The sequence below is a fragment of the Trachurus trachurus genome (assembly GCF_905171665.1).
Source record: "Trachurus trachurus genome assembly, chromosome: 5".
Lineage (NCBI taxonomy): Eukaryota > Metazoa > Chordata > Actinopteri > Carangiformes > Carangidae > Trachurus > Trachurus trachurus.
The window spans coordinates 12610868-12627152 of record NC_139896.1 but is presented as its reverse complement, the minus strand read 5'-3'; the positions used below and the strand labels follow the sequence as shown (position 1 = coordinate 12627152).

The following is a 16285-nucleotide window of genomic DNA, read 5'->3' as shown; positions in this document are numbered from 1 at the left end:
TGTGAGGTGGTATGTAACACATCACCATAAACTGAGTTAACAGTGCTGCACAAGTAGCAGCTTGACTTTAATTATGTCTAAATACTCTTTAAAATATAAAAGCAACTTCCATGAGTCCCTGCAAAACCTTAATTGAATATATGATCCATGATGTTCCACCTCCTTAAGTCAACAAACGCTGCTTCCTGCTGTAATATGTTTCCACCAACTCTGGTACAGTTACATCATAAGAGTCGATGCAGCATTTGAATCGTAGGAAACTTATTCTCTTACCTTAAGTTTTTTAATCTGTCGGAGCAGCAGGTGATTCCTCTGTCGCTACATGAACTGAACCGCACACAGCAGCATGTGAGTCCGGGGCGATGATCGACCTCTTCCTTCTCTCTACTATGGAGGAGGTGGGATCAACCTGCGTGGATTTAAACACTGACCAACGACGCCCACTTGGCAGCTCGCCTCGCGCACTCTCCGCCCCGAGCAGCGCGCGCTCTCAGCGAAATTTCCGCAAATGCATAACTGCTGGTGTCACGAGAGCAGGGAAGGATGCTGGTGACTAATGCACTTTCACATACAACTGTAAACACCATACACAAAACTTACAAAATCAAGTCAGATTTGTTCTGTTTCAAAATCATCGTGTCATGTTTTCTACTGCACATATTCTCGCAGTGGCTGTATTTTGTATTTAAGGAAATGCACAAAGCCATATGATAAAAAAAAAAAAAAAAAAAAAAAATGTTATTGTCTTGTGCCTATGTGACTAAATATAACTGATTGTATATTTATACTGAGACAAAATAGAGATCTCTGTTTGGTTACTGCTGCTGTGTTTGTTTCACTAGCCTATATGATGAGGCTATGTGGCCCTTGAGTCATGACCTTGGGCTTCTTGGTCTCCCCCAAATAAGATGGATTTGACATTAAAATAATCCTGAATGCTCATGTGCACCATAATTTCTCAGAATATAGTCTAAAGTTAACAAGACTTCATTTTCTGCTAACTGAGGCTTTGTTTTCATATTTCATATTTCATATTAAAACTACATGGGACGTCACCACACCCTCATGATTTCTCATCACCGGGACATTACTCACCAGTGGCTGCAATGAAACAGTGTCAAATAGACATTTAACAAAAATGTTTACAGTAACCTGTGCCTAGAGTAAAGTGTTTTGAGTGACGTGTTTGTGTGCGCGCAGACACATGTCATGTGTCCAACCCTGTGACACTGCAAGCATGCATATCTGACAGTATCTTGTGTGCACATCAGTTTACATAACAGGCCTCGTTTTCTTCACAGTGAGTGCATGTTGCTCATGTTTCCTCAGACCTACATCAGGTCTGTGTTCAATTACAGCAACTACCTAAAAGCAGACTGATGGAATATGGAGATCAAGACATCAGGCTAATTCCTTTAATTGGTTTCAAGACAAGTTATAAATAAATATATCACATTTGCCTTGTTTGTTGGAGGACTGCCCTCTGCAGGCTGGTGATCATAACAACAGAAAGGTACCAGACAGTGAAGAGCAACCACAAACTTACATAATTCACTGTAACAACAACTTATCCAGATAACACCCAACAGGACCTCAGAAACTGTCTCTGTCTTCTATGGCCTCCACGACATCTTTGTTCCTCAGGATGCCCAGGACAGCAGAGTTCATCTTCTGTCTCTGAGCTACACGACTCTTTTGATGCAGCACCTGCACGTCATCTTTTAGAGATTCAGCTGATGGGGGGAAAACAGGAAATTACCAGTGTGACCCCAATAATGGCAAAGGTGAACTGCTGGTATGTCACATACATACAATCTGCAAGAGATCTGTTTGGTGGATGGAGTCTTGTCAGGGAGAGGCTGTATTTTTTCTCGTTATAGCCAGAGAGAGCACCAATCAACATCTGTAAGACACAAAAACACACAATAAATGTCCTTATTTGAATCTATTACTAAATCAGAATTGAAACTCTTTCATGATGTGAAGTTATCAAACCTGGGTGATCACACTGAAACTCTTCTGTCCACCTGAGCTGCTTAAAGCCATGTAGAGGCCACATTTATGCCAGGCTGGCACCACTACTATGGGAATGAGCGATGACAGGGACGTCTTTCCTGTCTCAACTTCTTTTCCCTATTAGTAAGAATTACAGCAGATTGAGAGTCAATGCTTTGAAGCTGACTGATTTTAAATGGCGATGCTTTTAATGGTTATGCACCTGATTGGTTTGTAGTTGCCCTCTGGTTTTATTTGACCAGGAGAAATCCAGCATGAGGCTGTTGAGTATAACACCTGACTGAGTCATGAGCCTGCTCCCGAACGGTCTGCTCAAGGAACTGCAAGATCATAACGACAAAAAAGATAAGAAGGAAGAATGCCACTGTGTCCAGCAGCGCATACATACCACACATAACCCCCTGCTGTGATAATAATTCGTGTCAGACCATATGCCATCACCTTGTCACCGACACCATGAGGTCATCTGGTCCCATCACCACCACGTGTCCGGCCTCCACGTCAGGCTGAAGGGAGTCGATAGTGGAGTCGTACTTGGGTGGAGATGTGTGGGTGGAATCAGTGCTCTTGATCTGACTCTCACTTTGTCGTAAGAGGAGAGAATATGAACAGGATGTTCACTGAAAATGCCTGGTGTTATGATGAGTCAGCTCTACTGTTGCGCAGTAGAGTTGTCACTATACGACAAAAACAATTGAACAAGAAAACACAACAGGCAAGTAACACAAACATGAAGATATAAACTGAATTCTTTGTGAATGGTGTAAATAGATTAGAGCTGAAACTGTAGTTTATCAATAAAATTATGCTGATAATCAATTGAGAACTCATTTTCTGCTTTTCCTCATCATGTATGATAATAAGATGAATGTTTGCGGCTTTTAGATTGAAGGTTTCATGAGACATGGGACAATGGCACGTCTCTGGTTATGATGGAAAAACTCCCTACTTTGTGATATTTAATGAATAATACAAAACAATCAGATTAATCAGCAGTGAAATCATTTTCAGTTGCATCATTATGTTTTATTTCTTACCTCAGTGTGTCAAAGAGCAGCCCCGCCACTGAAGAATTAGAGTAAGGGTCAACCAAACCACTGGCTGTGGCTTCAGCTCTCAGGGCCTGTTTATGGAGAAAAAGTATGTCACATATTTAAAGCAATTCTGTTAAAAAAAAAAAAAAAAAAAAAAAAAACTTTAGTATTATAGCCTTGCAGTCCAGTACCTCAGAACCCCAGTGGGATGTTTGGTTTTCCGTGTTATTGTAGAGGCCCTTTAACACACTGAGAGCTGATAACAATGTTGCACCAGCAGACGGGGGAGGAGGAACCTGAATTATATACTCTGGGGCAAAAGTAATATAGTGTAAATCAAAGCATTATGATTACAAACACATTTCTCTAGCACGATGTGGAACAAAGTTTAGTCTATACCATTAAACAGGCCTTCAGCTGGTGGCTCAGCTGCCACAGAGTAGTTAGAGATGTCCTCTCTGCTCAGGACCCCTCCATTTGTTTGCACCTTTGTAGGAAACCGCAGAGAAAGGTTTTGAACACCTGACCTTTAAATGATGTTGCATGTCTCAGACCAAAACCGCATTTCACACCAGCTTGTTTAATATCTGAATGTGATTTACCTCATCCACTATCTCTTGTGAGAAGTTCCCATCATAAAAGTTTGACAGACCAGCCTCGAGGACTCCTGCCAGAGCGGGCATCCTCAGAAACGACCCAGGGGTCAGAGGTCGGCCTCCCGGGAAGAACATGCCCCTGAAACGTTGCGGTAGCTGCTCGCCTTTTACCTTTGATATGGCCTCAGCTGTAGAGGAAGACAAATAAGTAACACTCTGATAAATCACGCTCGGGTTAGGTATATTGTAAACATGTGGTTAACAAGCTATGGTGTAACTCACAGAGACTGAAAGACACATTGAAACCTTCTGTGGCGACGGCAGCGGCTCTGCTGACCACATCCTCCCATGATAAACTGCAGTGATTTTGTTGCAAGATATATTTGGCTTTGATAACTCAACACCAGAAGAAAAAGACAGCAGTGAACAAAAGACACTTTATCCATGTTCATTTACCTCCCATACAGACGGTGAGCATGATGCAACCCTCTGAGTATACCTGGCACTCCCACGTGTAAACCCGCCTGAAAGTAGATTATAGGTATTTACAGACTAAATTATAGCATTTATTGCTCTTCACCTCCCCACATTTAAATTACCTTAAGCTCTGACACATTTTGCAGCATCTCGTCTCTTAGTGTTTTGGGTGCAGATCCATGAAAATTGATCACCCTGGTTTCATTCTTATGGATGTCATGAACCAGCATCACCCCACCTCTACAGAGAGAGGGCAAGAGAGGGCAAATGTGTGATGACTGATGAGATAGTGGTTGGTGTTTTACAGCGAGCACAAGAACCACTGACCTGTCACATACCCACCAATACCTGACACATGTGGATGGACAACACCCAAACACAGGGCAGCAGTGATGGCTGCATCCACACTGGAGCCGTGATCGTGAAGGACCTTCTGACCAAGGGCAGTGCAGCGCTCATGATCCGACACCAACACACCTTTAACAAACACCTGAAGCGCAGCAGCGATTAGGATAAATAATGCAGTGGTGGTTTAAACTTGCGTGATACAGCAGGACCGGACGTACCAAACGTTCCCCCAGATAACAATGCAGGACCAAAGCAATTGTCACTGCAGTGGCGAAGATGATGGATGCAGCACACAGAGGCACGAGGCTGTCCTGAGTGGAGGTGGGATTGTCTGTGTCTGAGAGGCCGGGCAGGCTTTCTCCAAACGGATTTGGGCTGCCAGAGGCCATCATTTTCAGAGGGATCTCCTTTGGGAGGTGGCTGAGATCTGTGGCAGAAGGAAGGTAACAACATGCACAGTAATTTAGCAGGGTGGATACTATAAGGTGACTTCACCAGCCAGGGCACAGAGATCCGGCCTGTTTTCTCCCTCAACATCAAATCAAGTGATGTGCACCTGCAGTGTTGCAAATTAGCATCATGGTAGGTGTAAATTGGAGAGACATCCAGCTGTATCTTGTGTATAGAGAATCCACACTGTACCAGTACCTGTATCCTCTCACCATGATTTATATTCTGCTCACAGGTGGTGTCGCTGCGTGATGAGTCATCAGCCAACTTAACTGAATCGGCAAAACTTCTGTAATTACAGGTCGACTGCTTGTTAAGTTTTGACTCAGGAGACACATCCATCCTCTCTTCATTCACTACAGGGCAAAGCTCTTTCAACAACACAAAAAACTTTCCTCACTGAATCTGCACTCCGCCCTCAGCTTAACATGTGATCAAGCACAGCAGGTGCAATTACCTCCCAACCAATGATTTCGCAACATTTCCACCTGTCAAACTCTGAGTAGTTCAGTGTCATTTGGAAATCATAAAATGACTCACAATTGAAGCACGGGCTGAAAAAAGTCATACTTTTTTTTATTGTTGTATAAAAAGGTTTTAAACCAAGTACACACAGGTTAAGTAAAAGCATGTAAATACATGAATCACATCACTTTGGAGATACATTTTGCATAGGCTGCACTTTTCTCATCCACATGTATAAATTCTAATGCACACAATGAAACATATACAGTACAGGTTATAATGTAGCTGCCTATTAACTGATAACAGTTGTCAAGTGTTATAATGGATTACATCTGGGTTAGATGTATAGCTTAGATCTTCAACTTCAACTTCAAAGTGGGTAAACAGATGAAATACTGATTTTGTGGTCTACTCTGATGTGTGTGTGGCTGCCTATATGTGTGTAGGTGTGAATTATAGTGTGAGTTTAATGTGTATATTGTACACCGAGAGATTCTTTTCTGGCTTACAACCAGAGCTTCAGTGGCCGAGGTTGCGATGTCCGGGCTGTTGGAGGTGGAAGGACTGGTGTTGGACATCTTGGCGAACACGGTTTTGGCGCTGGATGGAGTTACGGGACATTTGGTGTCGCTCTGCCCAGGCTTTCGCCTTCTGGTTGCAGGTTAGCTGTGTGACCTCTGCCAAAACTTTGGGCTGAGAGAAAGAGACAGAGACAGCTCCACTGCTTTGAACTGTGGCCTCTGAATCCAATTCACTGTGAAGAAACACAAGCAAATTTGCAAATTTAACAACCCTGAAAGTCTGTGTGCAGTACAAGTGAAGTTAAACAGTTGCAACATTGGAGATGGAAGTCAAAACTCCACATATATCAGCATTTCTCTTTGCTCCTCACCTTTTATCACTTTCTATGTTTGCAAATGTGTCTCCATGAGGAGCAGGGTTTAATGGTTGGGGGTCAGTCAGCTCTGCATGGTTCTCTGCTGAACCTGACTCTGTGGAGACATGAACAGTACATTTTAACAAACAGACATGACATTAAGATGCAAAATGGCCTTTTCAGTTTGTTTACTTGTCTTTCTTGGCTTAAACATAGGTTATCCATGATGCCGTCAAATGTGACATCAACATGTTGTGGATCAAAATGCATGTCAGTAGTTAGCACTGTTTCAATTGTAGCCCCCTGTGCCCTTGGCTTCACTCAACAAGGGCAAGTTTAAAATTAAAATTGTAATAATGAAAATATCAATGTTCCATGACACACACCTGTTTATCAGTATTGTTATACTACAGTCAGATATTCTAAATATAAGAGTTTCTTGTGGAAACTAGAGTTGTGTGTTTTTTAAATGTATAACCAACCTTGATGAGTGACAACAAGCCACTCTTCCTCCACCACTTCTCCAGACTTGACTCCTTTGGGGGTCTCCTCCTCTCCTCCAAACAACAGACGGGTGATGGTTTTGAACATCTCTATTTTGTCCTCCTTCCTTTCTTTCTTCAGCAGGAAACTCAGGTATCTTTAGCTGACAAGAAAATAAAATAAACAGCTGTGTGTGCATGTTCATTCAGCCTCCTTCAGTGACTAATCCATCTTTGACAGTTTGAGAGTGGGTGATGCCATGAGACCCTTAATTCATGATTCAATTTTCAAAATTCATGCAATGTTTGGTCAGCTGACTGGGACGTCCAATGAAATTTCTTGAAATGCAGTGGTTATGAATAATGGTACCCACTCCCCCAGAATTGCATTGTTAGGGTCCATCTGGTTCTTGATATGTGGGGGAGGGGCTCTCTCTTTATCAGACATTTTGTCAGTGCAAAGCTACCGTAGTTATGCACCTTTTAATGGCTGATAAAGATGAGCCAGTGCCCTTCAATTAAAACTGACACTGAATGCATTTCTGCAGTGCACACTGATCCTGATATGTTGTACACTCATGCAGCATGAATGCAGTTAGGTACACATCACAGAAACAATAGGTAAAATGACAGAATTATACTATACTATAACTATTAACGTTACTATGTATTTTACATTACTTGACCTGATCTCTGTATCATAGCGTCTGCAGGGTTAAAATAACATTAAAACATCTACGGTAGCTAGCTGCAACACAATTACGCTCAGGCAAACAGCAGCACATAACACATAAAATATCAGGCTAATAGTTAAACAAAATGTGTCTGATGTCTGTTATGGTGATGCTGACAACCTATTGTTTTGTCAGTCGACGGCAGCTTGTGTGTGTCTCTGTAAATTAGCTGCAGCTCTGCAGCGTCTTCTTACCTGTTTCTCAGTTTGACTCGCTGAGCATTGTGAAGAGTCGCCGTGAAAATGTCCACAGGTATCTCTCAAGGTTGATGTTTTTTTCTTTTGTTTTTCTAAAAAAGCCTTTGGAAAATCTGTAACTGTGTTATCCAAACCAGGGTGTTGTTGTTTTGTATTTCAAATATTCAACCGACCTCAGACAACAGAGGAGCCGCCCATGGCCCCGCCCCCCGGGAACAAAGCAGCCAATCAGAGGCCGCGGACGGAGTTCGAGCGTCGTCAAAGATCAAACTTTGCTTTCGAGATAACTCCCGCCCTCCCGCCCGACAAACGGCACTGGTTGTTAGCCGCTGCCACTCTGAATCTGAGCTGTTTTATTGGTGAATTAACCACAGGAACGGGAAATACCAAACTACAACGAGTTTATTGATTAATATTGGAGAGTATCGATCTGTTTGAAAACATAAAACTCTCGCAGCGAAGACAGAAAGCAGGCAGACAGGCAGGCGAAGTCTAGCTGCTTTTGCTAGCTATAAGTTTATAGAAGCCAAAACTCTTTATACAGCCAGGTGTGTCTTTGTCTCCACCTAGTTTGATCAGGCAGATCAAACCAAATGTTAAATGGTGAAAGGTGGAGAACTTAGTGTTTCAGGTAGCTACATCACCTGTGTGCACTGTATCGTTTATGCTTTATGAAGGTGTCCATCCTTAATATCCCTGGTGAAGTGCCACAACATGATAAAACAACACAAAGTGAATTTTGAAGCGTTACATTTATGGTTCAAAAACTCAAACTCAAAAGTCAAGTCAGTCAGACAAAGTCACATCTTTGGCCTACGGTTCATGCTGGGACAAAACCCTGGACAAAACTAACCACTATAACAAGGTAAGAAATAAGCCACTTTTTGCCCAGACAAGTGTCCTGAAGTTTGTTAACAGTAAGCTGACAGTTTTCCCCACATGCACACGTCTTATAGCTACTTAACCAGAATATGAAATATGCTAGAATAACCTCGTATTTACTAATACAATTTGTTAGAACGGTTGGAAAGCAAGAAGGCCTTTTACAGACATTTCTGTAGCTAACACTGTGATCATTTGTCCTAGAGCGACACCTAGTGTTTGTTGGCATGAACTGGTCATATTTCTTTACTCACTTTCTTCCAGGAGATGGTGCAGTTACTCTAACAAAGCTGCTCATAGCAGCTCTGCCACGGACACAGTGGCAAGTGCATCAGTGTGGCACTTGAATAAAAGAAGTGTGGCAGGTGACAGGACTGATGACACCTAAATTAGTGCAGTCACAAAGTTAAAGTTTGTCTGTTTGTTTTTTACTTAGCCTATTATATATATATATATATATAAAAAAAAAGACCCTCTTAATTAACCCTCTTAGTTCTCTTAATTTCAATTCAGGCGAAATAAAGTTATGTTTATTCGTGTTATTTCCTCCCAAACTCTCTAAAGGGGGAAAACAGTGGTGAGTGGCCGTGCTGGACACAGATGACTAGTTTCACTGGAGAGACTATTGAATTAGTCATGATTGAATAGACTGTCCTGCACAATTGAAGGATGGATGAGTGGATGTTTCTCGGCACATATCGGAAACGCCACGAAGTCCTTTTATTAGTGTTCACGCCATGAGCCATACAGCCTTGTTTTTAATAACATTTCCATCCATCCATGTCTGCATAACTGGACCACACAGTGCCACAGTGTGGGACCGTAGTTTATGGCACTCACGCGGTCAGTTTCATACAGTAGGCTAATTAAAGTCATTTGCTACAGTCCCTTCACCTTTTTCTTGTCTGCGTGTCAGCGCCCCAGGATCCCCGTGTTTGAACCGTGTGAGGCTCGTGTTTTTGTTGCTGTAAAAGTGTGTGAGCACTAAAGGCTTCTTCCTGCGCATTTGAGCGTTGATACGGGAGGTGGGGAGGGCCCTCGGGGCGAGCACACCCCTACCGCCTGTGTCAGAGTATTTCAGAACAGAGAGCAGCATTTTGTCATTCTTCATGAAAGCTGCACTCTCAGTTTGTCTGCTCAAGTCCACTGAAACTCGTGGACCACGGGAGGATATACATAAATATCTGTTTTTTCCCACGGATCCGAGGACCACGGTTTGATTTACTTCTTTATTCTTCGGTGAAACTTTGTACGTCGTGACCGCAGGATAGCCCACTTTTACGCACGGCTATTTGACGCTCAAAAAGGACAATGCCTCGGTCTTTCTTGGTCAAGAAGTACTTCGCTAGACAAAAGCCAAACTACAGTGAACTTGAATGTCAGAATGGTGAGTTAAAGAAGTTGTTTTATTCCTTGAATCAATCATGGACGCATCCTTGTATAAGTGCGTAAACTACACAAAACACTTAAGTTCTCTTGAGTGTAGTTGTTGATTTCTGGTTCAAAGTAAAGCACATTCTCTCTCATTTCTCTGTGTTTATGTCTGGTTCAACTACAAACCGGACTACTCCCCGTTCAAGTCGGGGCCCGTTAGATGCACTTTCTCCCCCTTTCTGCAGCCAGACAGAGCACCATTCATGTTACAAGCCCTTGTGAATACGTGGGAGGAAACGGCCCATGAAACCCTCCCATGGCTCCAGCTTTATACTCAGTAAATGTTGAGGGAAAACAAGCATTTGCAATCAGAATCACTTCAAACACATTGTATGTGTGGAGTTGTCAAAAGTATTTAGAGTGTATTTCTAATGGATAATCTGTTGTCTGTTGTTCTATAATTCAATCAAATGTAGGGGAATTCTGGTTTACTTGTAATTTTTTAACCCTCCTTTCCCCTTTCTACTCAGACACTTCACTGGAGAGGTATCCTCTTGCTGAGCTCGCATCAGGAGACGCCACCTGCTTGACAACAGGTCTGGTGTGGGACCTCAGCGTCCTGCCCGCCCTCTACCTGCCCACCTCCCAAACAGAGCCCTCCGTCACCCCCGGCCCCCTGGACCTCAGCTCCCCGTCCAGCCTCAGTAGCAGCGCCAGCAGCAGCGGAGAGGAGGATGAAGGACGCACATCGGACCCCCCCAGCCCCGAACCTGTACACACATACGCCCCTCGCCAGCGGATGAAATGCACCGGCGTTATGGCTCATGTTGTCAGTCCCCCAGAGGAGGAGGAGGAGAGAGAGGCCCCGGTCACGGCGGCCAGGCCGGCCTTCCTCTGCAAACACTGCCCCAAAGAGTACACCAGCCTGGGGGCTCTGAAGATGCACATCCGCTCGCACACTCTTCCCTGTGTGTGCACCACCTGTGGAAAGGCTTTCTCCAGGCCGTGGCTGCTGCGCGGCCACATCCGCACGCACACAGGTGAGATTTTTATTGTTGTTTTTTACTTCAGGAGATTCCATAACAGCAGCACTCATCCTCCCCCACCACCTGCTAATGTTCCCCCTTGATTCATACGTGAGGAAATCAGTGTACGTGGTGTTGCAGTGAAGAAGCAGTGAATCTACATGAGAGTAGCTGTCATTGTGTGAGTCACCAGGTTCACTCCCTCATCGTCAGGGCTGTGAAGTAAGCGAGCGAGGATATCCATGACAATCAGTTTGATGAGCTCAGCACTTGATCAGCAGACACCGTCACATAGGGAAGCCCTCTGTAGACCCTGCGCTCATTGATCACTCATTGTGTTTAATGTCCGGTGAACAATGGCTCGTCAGTTAATTATCTTATCACAGTTGTTGGGGAAGACAACGACATAGAGGCACATGAGTGACAAAAGGGTTACAAGAAAAACCCTGAAGGCTCCCTGCTATCTGTGAGCACTTAGTACCTGCTGCAACTTGTCACAATGCTAATCTCATTTGGCACTTATTGAATCATGCTAATTCAGTCAGGCTCTGACCCCACCAGTCTACCATGTGCTTCTTCATTATCTCCAGAATGTGTATGTGTGTGTGTTTGTGAGTGTGTGAGCATCTGTGTGTCTCTTGTGTGTGTCTGTGTGAGGTGTTAATGGAAAGCTTTTGTGAACTCAGAGACGTACCGATTGTTGTTAGGATGACATCAGTGGTGATAGCCACATCTAAAGGGGGGAATAACCAGTGAAGTCATATGACATGTGTTTTCCGCCTTTTTCTCATCCAGGTGAGCGTCCGTTCTCCTGCCCCCACTGCAACCGGGCCTTCGCCGACCGCTCCAACCTGCGGGCTCATCTGCAGACCCACGCCGAGGTGAAGAAATACCAATGCAGCGTCTGCTCTCGCACCTTCAGCCGCATGTCGTTGCTGCAAAAACACAGCTCCTCAGGGTGCTGCTCCACTGCGGTGTGAGACTTCACGGAGTGAGAACGAGAGAGAGAGAGAGGGACCCACTCAGAGCTCAGGGCAGTGGACACAGAGAGGGGGTCAAATCAAGCCCAGCTGGCCTGTTGATGACCCATAAGGACATAAAGAGCGTAAAATGGCCTGCTTTAAGAGACCTGGAGGGAATCAAGCCTCATTATGGATCTGACTTTACAAGCCTCTTTGCTTCTCTGCTCCATGAAAAAAAAAAAAAAAAACAGCTGAGAAGCAGATTTTTTCTTCCAAGTCTTGAGGCCGGACCAAATCTGAACTGAGCAATGCCGACACTCACTTGATATCAGCCCCTTTGTTGCTATTCGTGCCCATTCCAAAGACCAAATATGTAGTGAACTCATAGGGGTAAGAGGTGTTCTTTCCTGTCTCTGTCCTGGTGCCGGCCAACTCAGGATCACGGCCTAGACACAGCTGCTGAGAGGTAGGGGTGCGTGGGTGGAATAAATCTCTCAGCGTGCCTCAAAACACACACACATACACTCACACACACTCACACACACACACACACAAAGGCAAATGCACACACAGCTGTCCTTGGTACTGTGGTGTAGATAGACGAGGTGCTAACAGGTGCTACAGCCATGACCTTCGCCGGTTGATAGCAGGTGACTTCCACTGCCCTTGGTTTGCTTAAGAAAAAAAAAGAGGAAGCATGTCATCACAAAAGAATGGCATCAGTTAGTCTACTTCACCAGTGGGGATCCTTTTAAGCCTCTATTTTGACTACATCCATGCCTTGTCTTTAACCTGATGAGTTTCAGAGATAGGAAGAGCCATTCTGTCTGTTATTTTTCCAAAGAAGCTTCACTTTGCAGCTCCACTGCAACCTGGACGACTATGTAAGCCATGCACTCAAGGTTACCACAGTGTTAATAATACCAGCCAAAGCCATATTTTGTAACTTAAAAGAGTTTGTGCCTTCAAATTGTTTTTACTCTTGAAACAAACAAACTGTGCATTTTCTTACCTCAGTTAGTAGAAAACCATTGATTGCAGTATTAGTAGAAATTAGCGCCAAACTGTTTGAATATGCAATAAGGCTGGGACCAAAGATATTTTTTAAAAGTTTACACCATGAAGACATGGTTTCCTCATATGTGACCATAATCCTGTAAATGGACAATACAAAGATGAATTTTTAACTTTCCGAAACAATTTATGGCAGTGTTTTATAGTGCAATGTGCAGATGATGTGTATTTTCAATTTTGTACTATGCTTGTGTGTTCACACCTATTTCTTGTATGTTTTAACTGATAAATTTTCATCCAATAAAATAATTTATGTTTATTAAAACTTGACCTGTCGTTTGCATTAGTGTAAAGTATCCACACTGATACAACTTTATCTCCTTTTTGATATGATGTGGAAACAGGCACCGTTTGATACGTTAGTGATAAAAGTCTGTTTGATGATTAACTGGGACGTTTTCTGTTCAGCATCTTGACATTAGGCGTGGTGAGAGAACCGACCATTGTTGTCGTGCTGAAGTGAAATTGCAGATGTGCAGGTGAACACACTGTGTGATGGACGGAACAAATGCATGCACCTGCTTCCAGTTTCCACCTGCCATCTACTTCTCTCTGTCACTGTGCAAACACTGCTGGAAACATGAATGCAAGCGTGTGTTTGCGTGTGTGGTTCAAAAAGAAAACTTGACTGAAACCCAACATGTGTTTTCAATCAAACCCGAGATTTAAGGTGGACTCATACGTGCTTCTCTATAGCTCTTGAAATGATCCTAAAGTGGAATTCTAGTAAGCTACGTCCATGATTGCACAATGTGTGTATATTTCTTTCCTCCTCAGGGAGAGTATAACATTCTCCTCTTCCTCCGCCTAGACAGTGAGTCAGAGTCTGCCCAGACTGGAGCTTTAGGTTCCCATGGCTCCTCTTGCTCTCAGTCAGTAAGTCAAGCCGCTAGTCAGTCGGTCTGTCAGTGAGTTAGTTGGTGTGCGTGGGCTGAGGCCCAGTCGAGCCAACGCAGTGAGGTAAGCTGTTCCACGGCACAGTTCCTTATTTCCCTCTGAGTCAGGGAAATGTGCACACACACATCACTACCAGCCAGAGCGACCACTGTTAGGACGCAGCAGTGACTCACCTCACACACTCACTGCTTCAAACATAACTGTTTATACAGATCTCACCAGGTCTTATGTGGAACTAATGTGAGAAGCCTCGATTGTGGTGTCTTTTTGACCATCCTATTGCTCTCATCATGTCTTTTACCCATGATGCTCTTGGATGGATAAAAGGGCCATTAAAATCTCAGCTGTTGGATGTTAGCTCAGACCTATTTTGATGATGTCAGCTGGTATGTCCAGAACTGAGCGTGTTAGCTCTGCCGAGACAATTGAAACAAGTTGTTCATTTACACTTTTCTTCTGAGGCTCGCTTGTTTGCCTGTGAAGTCTCCCATCGCTTAATTATTGATGCGGCGCTTCCTCTGCAGGGTCATCGAGACGTTTTTGGAAAAGTTTATATTCTATACGGATCACTATTTTCGCCCATCTTGCCTCCATCTTGCTCGTGGTATGAGGTCAACATGGCCGCGGACCCGCCTCGTTTGGCCAGAATAAACTCATACATTTCAAATCTTTGCTGCATCACACGTTGCTGTGCTCATTTCTGCCTTTTTATAGAGAAATGAAAACATAACATGCTCCCCTTTCTTGTTCCTTGGGGAGAGTGGAGGGTCTGGATCTGAAATCTGAGAGCGTTTTCCTGCTGTGTGCTTTACAGTGCCAGAGCACTCACTGTAATTTACCAAAAGTGGCTGCTATTTATGCCATAAAGCATGTGTTTAACATTCCTGAACCCCACTGTGTTTGTGTATTCCTCGCTCTCTCACTCGCTCGCTCTCTCCCACTCACTCTCTGCCTGCCTCTACGGCTGTATTTCTATTTGTGTGTGTGTGTGTGTGTGTGTGTGTGTGTGTGTGTGTGTGTGTGTGTGTGTGTGTGTGTGTGTGTGTGTGTGTGTGTGTGTGTGTGTGTGTGAAACAGTCCCTACAGAGCAGCAGCCCTTTCCTTCTTCACAGAAGGATCATCTCTCCCCCTCTGAGACAAGGCCGACAGGAAGTGGGAGTTTACATTGGCCTACTTTACCCAAAAAAGCAGCAGCTCTGGGTCGAGGAGCTGCAGCAGAGCTCAAGTGCTGTTTCTGCTGCTGCCGCCGCCGCCGCTCCTGCTTCACTATGCCACTGCCAGCGCCATGTCCCATCCCCCCATCAGCTGTCCCACCCATGGCTGCTCGTTTAGCCAAGTTTTCGGGGTGGAGTTGGGTGGCCAGGAACTAAAGCGTGGCCTTCGGTGCAGCAGCAGCAACAGCAGCAGCAGCAGCAGTTTGCTCTCATGGCCTGGGAGACAGGAAGAGGCTGTCAGCATCTCATAAACAGGACTCATCCTGCACTCATGACACACAAGACCTGGCGAGAACTCTCCCAGGAGCAACCTTCAGACACTTCAGACACCGCTCAAAGATGAACCATAGCAGCACAGACACTGACGTCCACACATGTGACTGTCACCTGAAAGCTGTTTCACTGACACGGCCCCAGTCACTTGATAGTTACCTGATTATCAGCAGTGAACAATCCAAATAAAGCATGACCGCATCGCCATGCTACTTTAGGGAACTGCTGAGCACTCCGTTGCCCTCTAATGTTTTGGTGTTAATCGTTTTCCCGTCTAGGTTTGCTGGGCGTCCTTGTCTCTGGAAGATCATCTGCAGCGTTGTTGTTGCCTCCCTCTGACACAGTTAAGTTCAGAGCACTAATGTAAATGTCAGAATGCAGAGCTAAAGCCTGATCTCCACCGAGCGGCAAACAGGCCAGAGAGACACAGCCGCTGCATGTGGTAAATAAGGCCAACAGCGGTAACACCACAAGTATGCTTAATGATGGATTTGATCAGGCTGTGGAGTTGCCCCAAGGCTAGATTGGAGAAGTGGTTGGGTGAGTTAAGGGATGGGGGTAAGGGGTGCATATTAAAGAGTAATGAATCACACACTCAGTCACAGGGTCGCCGGCTATGAATGTGCTCTCTGTTGGTTTTCCTGGAGCCTGGAGTTTACTAACTGATGACGCAGGCTGGACTTGATCAGAGACATGTGTTGCTGCGGACTCGATGCCAGTGAGAAGCATAGCGAGAGCGAGGAAAAGGGGGGAGAGGTAGAGGGATGGATGGCGCCTGAGTTCTCTGATGGCTGAGGGCTGATGGGACATGAGAGGAGAAGGAGGGAGAAAATAACCTCAACTTCTACCCTGGGACAGGAAACAAGAGATTCTCAGAGAGTATCCTGACCCAGCTTTCTTAACCACCA

At 44.6% G+C, this 16285-nt stretch overlaps 3 protein-coding genes across 3 annotated transcripts; 1 reads left to right on the top strand and 2 right to left on the bottom strand.

Moving 5' to 3' along the window:
* Positions 1–1593: 1593 nt before the first annotated feature.
* On the bottom strand, positions 1594–5136 carry LOC310985644 (glutathione hydrolase 7-like; the record flags this gene model as incomplete). Its single annotated transcript, XM_083971263.1, has 15 exons — positions 1594–1733; positions 1894–1903; positions 1996–2133; positions 2219–2336; positions 2458–2598; positions 3054–3139; positions 3242–3360; positions 3450–3537; positions 3653–3834; positions 3929–4002; positions 4103–4170; positions 4246–4363; positions 4462–4613; positions 4690–4960; positions 5120–5136. The coding sequence occupies 15 exons, from the start codon at positions 5134–5136 to the stop codon at positions 1594–1596; spliced, it is 1722 nt and encodes a 573-aa protein (XP_083827389.1).
* Positions 5137–5790: 654 nt separating this feature from the next.
* On the bottom strand, positions 5791–7845 carry tp53inp2a (tumor protein p53 inducible nuclear protein 2a). The gene is made up of 4 exons (XM_083971089.1): positions 7674–7845; positions 6746–6909; positions 6279–6378; positions 5791–6140 (listed from the first exon to the last, which is right to left on the bottom strand). Exons 2-4 carry the CDS (start codon positions 6852–6854, stop codon positions 5906–5908), a joined length of 444 nt encoding a protein of 147 aa, XP_083827215.1. The 5' UTR covers positions 6855–6909; positions 7674–7845; the 3' UTR covers positions 5791–5905.
* Positions 7846–9660: 1815 nt separating this feature from the next.
* On the top strand, positions 9661–13180 carry snai1a (snail family zinc finger 1a). The gene is made up of 3 exons (XM_083971087.1): positions 9661–9945; positions 10463–10972; positions 11753–13180. The coding sequence occupies exons 1-3, from the start codon at positions 9870–9872 to the stop codon at positions 11935–11937; spliced, it is 771 nt and encodes a 256-aa protein (XP_083827213.1). The 5' UTR covers positions 9661–9869; the 3' UTR covers positions 11938–13180.
* Positions 13181–16285: the final 3105 nt, after the last annotated feature.